This window comes from Pteropus vampyrus, unplaced genomic scaffold (genome assembly GCF_000151845.1).
Source record: "Pteropus vampyrus isolate Shadow unplaced genomic scaffold, Pvam_2.0 Scaffold117, whole genome shotgun sequence".
Classification (NCBI taxonomy): domain Eukaryota; kingdom Metazoa; phylum Chordata; class Mammalia; order Chiroptera; family Pteropodidae; genus Pteropus; species Pteropus vampyrus.
Genome location: NW_011888898.1, coordinates 204,234 through 210,233, shown reverse-complemented (window position 1 = coordinate 210,233; position 6,000 = coordinate 204,234). Strand labels below are relative to the sequence as shown.

General features: G+C 41.4%; 1 protein-coding gene across 1 annotated transcript in view; it reads right to left on the bottom strand.

Annotated features, from left to right (window-relative positions):
• The window catches only part of BCAS1 (breast carcinoma amplified sequence 1), a 79,610-nt gene that overhangs the window by 24,992 nt on the left and 48,618 nt on the right, over positions 1-6,000 (bottom strand). The window contains exon 7 of the mRNA XM_023534088.1: positions 1,208-1,384. Within this exon, the coding sequence (XP_023389856.1) occupies positions 1,208-1,384 (177 nt within the window). The remainder of the gene's footprint in view (positions 1-1,207; positions 1,385-6,000) is intronic.

Genomic DNA, 6,000 nt, shown 5'->3' with positions numbered 1-6,000 from the left:
TACACTTTTAAAAAATTTATATACTTGATGATTTAAATAAAGATGTTTGAATGTGAGTCACCTAACTCATCTCCATGGTCATCTAACTCATTTCCATGGTCACCTAACTCATCGTCTCCATAGACACCCACATACGAATGTCACTCACTTGACAGTGAACTGTTTTATACATTATGTCGCCGGTAAAAGATTTTTAAAGATAAGTAAACGGTGGTTGGTGAGAAAAGAGAATTCAAACAGAAAGTCAAATGACATCATTCAAAGTTTTCATTAAGTATTGGAGTTTGTGCTCTGGGTAGAATCCAGAAGAAAGATCTTCATACAACAAGAAACACACAGGAAAGAGTTTCAGAAATCCAGCTGGATTCTGGACACGAGAATAAACTCAAACAACCCAGTGGCAACAGTGTTTATCACCTGCCTGGCTTTGTGTGCCAACTGGCATGGATTTTTATGAAATTTCTAAATTGGATTTTTCCAGCTCTATAAAATGACCCTGTGCTGCCTCACCCCTGACTCCTTGTTCATTTTTTGGCCACATTTAATACAGGCGAGAGTTTTGAACATGGGTGGCAGCTGGGGTTTACTCAGCAATGATGACCAAGGAATGGCTCTCAGAATCACTCGGCCCCACCCAAACCATTTCCTCGCACCCCACCTTAATTCTAGAGGGGAAGAAATCAGTCGGTGGTTTGAATTTTCCTACTGCAGAGTGCGTTATGTGCTTGCCCCGGTGGTGAACTGGTGGACACCTCGGTTTTCCAAAGGGAGAGTGAAATTTAGTGGCTCTAGTGACTGATCAGATCTGGCTGGGGAAACAGAGATAGTCTGGTAGTGGTTCATCACTCCAGGGTGAGGACGCTCAAAGGAAATTGGGAGGAATAAATACTAAATGATTTAGGAAAGAAAATGAGATCGTGAAATGCCACAGGGCTCTGTCATGAACCGGAGCAATTCCAAGAATGAGAAATTCTAGTTGTTCATTTCCTTTTCTTTCCCATGAAACACGTGTTTGTAACATGTCAGGCATTTCGTTCTTCCCAGGAGTAAATTAGAAGCCTTCGACTCAATAGCGGGTTGAGTCATTTTGGAGAAGGAAAAAGAAAACAACTCTATGCATTGTTGGGTACATCGGTTGGCCTCATAGAAATAATTTCTTAAGTCGTCTAGCCCCCCATCCTCTCCACATCTTGAAAGTAGGACTTACCTTTTTCCAGAATAGTTTGCTCAGAGGCAGAGAGGTGGGTCCTCCCTTTTCCTTGGCTCCTTCCTTCGCTGTTTCTGCGGCTGTAGGATTCTTGGCTGCCCCTTGGGTCTCCTGGGGTACGAAGTTGGCTTTGTCTGACTTGAGGTCTGTTGAAGTGACAGGTGACTTTTCAGCACCCTACAGAGTTAAACAAACTCAAAATGATCTCTGGATTTCAGAAGTGAAAGATCTCTTATTTTTTTTAAAATATATACACATGGGCTGGGGTTATGCATGCTAATTTTCTTCTTCATAATTTTCTGTACTTTCCAAATATTCTACTATGAATATAGATTTGTGTTACAATCTTGGAAAAAATCGAGATATTTTTCCTCTTGGAAAAAAAAGATCTATAGAACCATGACTTATATTTATGTAAGTAACTCATTAGGAATCAAGGTGATCATAAGAGGTACTTTGCTGTTAGAATGTTAATTCATACCAAGGTCATTAGTCTTCCATGATTTTGGTCATGCTCTCATCGGTAAAACATCTTGAATACGAATCTCCCACATACGCGTATTTGCTTCTATTATATAGACGTATTGTTTTACTACTCCAAATTCAGAATTAAACAAGGGCTAAAATAAATATAAGTTAAAATAGAGTTTTCACATTTTCTTCCCACACTCTACCTTGGTGATCACTCACCTAGGCTATAAAGCTAGACTGGAGCTCAGCGAAGGGTTATCGAGTCAGAAGAGCCGCTACAAACCCCATCCTTTACTTTTAGAAGCAGCCTCTCCGTCTAACTTAGATGTCATTGGTAGATTGCGCTTGACTTAAAACTTCGAATGTTATGCATTCGGCCCCATTTCTTTCTCTTTCCCTCCTTCTCTCCCCGCCATCTTCTCTCCCCCTCTCTTTTTCACTCTCTCTCTCTGCCCTCCCTTTCCCTCTCTCCCACCTTCTCTCTCTCTTTCCCTTTCCTTCTGAGTGGCCACTTTGAGGTCTTATTCTAGGATATTTACTTCTTCGATGGCTGGGCTGTTTCTTCCTTTGCTCTGCCACCGCCTGAGTCATGGGATGAAGGGAAAGTCAGGAGAATTATAGTCTACGTTTCTCTCAACATGAGTGAATATTGGCATTAACATTTTTCCACGTGGTTCATCTGACCTGACCTCTTCATCTGAAGTGTCTTCATGTTATGGTTTTTGCTCCAGGAACTTATGACACTAACCCTTTAAATTCAAGGGATGTCAGATCTTTGACTACATTTTCTGGAAAAAAAAAAATTTTGGCGTTAAAATTGGGTTTTGAAAAAATATAGGAAGTATCATAGTATTTTTTTTTATGTCGGAAAGGGTCTTAGTGACCACCTGGTCCAATGCCTGAATTTTCTTGAATGGGAAAACTGGAGCCTAACATCAATCAAGGGCCACAGTGTGGCCTTGGGTCTGGACTTCCAGTTTCTACTTAGTGTTTTTTCCACACAGCGTGTCGCCTCTCCAAAGGGTGCTGGCAAATAACATAAATTTTACTATATGATGAAAGAAACAATATTTTCTGTGCTGAGTTTTTTGAACACTAAAGGGGAGTCATTTATTGAACATATTCTAAATTTAAATCAGGAGCTAAATGGCCAAAATATAGAAATTATTTTTGTGGTAGTTGATCCTGGAATAACCCCAGTTCCATTTAAAAGGGTACAAATGCCTTGATTTAAAATAACCTCTGCATTTTATAAACAGTGAACTCAAAAAGGCTGAGCTCATGAAGTTCTGTGTTTACACATGCCCAATCGGTCTTGGGTCTTAGCTTTAAATAGTAATTAAATTAAAGAGGACTGATTAAAGGGGAAGTAGCCTCCAGCAAGTAGTTGGCTTTCTTCTTCAGAAAATATGAGAAAGTATTATTTATTCATTTATTCATAAAAAATGCATCGAGTCCCTTCCTTGATGAGGACTAAGGTACGTGTCCTCATGGAGAGAAAGATACTAATCAAATAATTCCACAAAATTGTATAATTTCAACTGTGATAAGTGCTATGGGGGGTGGGGGGAGGAGAGGAGGAATTGTATTTAAAAGAAAAAGCTGAACCAGGAAATTAGATCCGGTCATGACAATCGGGGAAGGCTTTACTGAGAAAGAGGTGATGTGCTACGGTCTGAGGGTGACCGGAAATTAGCTGGAGAAGGAGGAAGGATGCTCCACGCACAGGCTACAGCATGCTCTAAAGGCCTTGGGCAAGCTCGTGAGGAATGGGACGGAAGCAGAAAGATTAGGGGCTGGCCAAGTGCGGCCACCTCCCCAACATGGACCTCCCCTCCTGCTTTCCTGGGAGAACCCCCATTGCTCAGGGATCCGTTTCAGCTGAAGAACCTGGAGAAGTGGGGCTGACCTTATTTCCATTTCTAAGAAAGGGGCTGGTTTGAGCCAATCATCAATCCTGCAATGTCACTACTGTAGATGCTCTATTGCTTAATGATCCCATGCTGTTTTGCTTTAAAATCTGTTGCTTGGCTTTCTACACGTTAGATGCCTGTGCATCTGCTCAGCTGATGGCTGTCCCTTCCTATGTGCTCAGCCTACTCAGCCAAAGCCACATCGGGGTTACAAGAAAAGCCCCCCAGATTCCGGAGTTCTAGAATTTCTCTGGGACAGATCCGGTTTACTAAATCCCTACCACGCCTCAGGCCTGGCTGATTTTGTCACTTGCCTTTGTCCCCTCTCTGCCTCCTCTCTCCCTGCCTAGACCCTTGGACCACAGTCACCTCTTCAAGACCTAATTTCCGACTTTTAATTATTGACTTAATAATAACAGTAAAAGGTAGCAGTGCCGGGCACTGTTCTAAGCAATTGTATGTTCTAATTACGATCCTATGAGGAAGAAACTAATTGTCATGTCCATTTTACAGTTAGGGAAATTTTGGTCCTAGGTGGTTAAATAACTTGCCCTCACTCACACTCACGGGGCGGAGGGGGGCGGGGAGGGGGTGGCAGAGCTGAAATCTGAATTCAGGGGCTGTTATGAACAAGAATCAGACATGAACATGATCTATGACCCTCCCAAACGGCTACAGTACATGCTCAGATGCATCTGCTGTGTTAGATGTTGTAGACTACCATTAGTCTTTTCCCTCCCTGCCTACCTATCTCCTTACTTCCCAAAGTGCCCCACATGGCATTCTGCCAGCATCGACTGAATTAATACTCTTTGTCTGCATAACCAAGGAAACTAAAAATATAAAATCTCTTGGTATCTTTTGGACTCTGTCTCATGGATATTTGCTAGATTTAGCAAATAACCATGAGAATACAGGATGCTCTGTTAAATTTGAATTTCAGATCAACAAAGAATAACATTTTTTTTTTAATAGCATAAATAGGTCCTAAATATTGCCTGGGATATAGTTATAGTCACATTAAAAATCATTTGCTATTTGTCTGAAATTTGAATTTAACTGAGTGCCTGCATTTTATATGGCAACCCTACCTGTGACATTCTAAGATATTAGATTTGGAGATTGCCTTTCAAATGACCTTCTTTGCCTTTTCCACAATAAACATTCATCTTGTTTTCACATTTGGATGTGGGAGAGGAAAAGTGTTAGTACGATGTAAAGATCACACCAAGAACCAAAAAACAATGAACGTATGGCAGGTTTATGAATCTCGTGAGCGAGCTGCTAATATTTCAGCCGCCTTACAGCGAGGGTGGGCATCAGGAAAACCTCAGTGGGGAGGGGGCATTTCTGGGCATGGCAGACATGTTCTAAAAACAATGCCCTGCCTTGTGTATAAGTTGTCATGTCCGATGTTGGAAGCACGTGTGAAAAAATTTGATTTGGAGGCATTGCCTGTGAGGCAGCCAAGAAAAAAGGATTCCGATTCAGCAAAGGAAAGCTGACACCCTCATTATTTATAACAATTAACTCATTTTGTTTATTAACTCCAGGCTTCTCCACTTCCTTAAACTAAGAAAATTCCCTTTATAGGGAGGAAAACTGAGACGTACAGAAATGAACCTAGGCGTTAGCCAGAATCGATAACCATTGTGTGTGTTTTTTTTAGAGTAAAACTAGATGATATTTTATCCTCCTATTTGCTTGGATTTCTTCTCTGTCCTAGATTACAATGAAATCAAGGAGAAGGAGAATCACACCTCCTATAATCATACCACAGGTTCATTGACAGCATCTGTCCTAGGTACGGGGGTAAGACAATGAGATCCAAACTGTTACATGAATGAGGAGTAAGAACATATGGGAATTGTCCCCTTACTCTACTTTCGTGTGAAAAATAGACTGAATGTAACTCAGGGCAAAACCCAACAGTCCTGTGTCTGTATGACAGAACCCCAGAAAGAGGATCCTCTCCATCTTTCCCGTAGTTACTGAATCCCATCCTACCCCGGATGCAACTCAGTGGCAAGATGTAAGGCTAATGATTTGGGATGTCTTAGGAATAATGAACTTGGGATGTCTTACTTAGGAATAATGAACTTAGGAATAATGAACTTAAGGTAAGGGTCGGGGAGATTCTGTGTGTGAAATGAATGTCATAATGAAATGCAGATCCAGGGCTGCAGAGAGTCACACACTACTTAAACTTTCAAGGCCTCCTGCTCACAGCAGCTCCAAGAGGGAGTTCAGCTAGGTTCCTTTGTATGAGGTCCATGCCATGTTTCACTAGCAGTTATCAAACTGTCTTTCACGTACAGTGGTTTCGCTTTTTAGTTTTCTCTCCCCCCATTGCAATATCGACCCCTTTCTCCCTTTACAGAACAAAAGAAGCTTGTATGGAAATTGAAG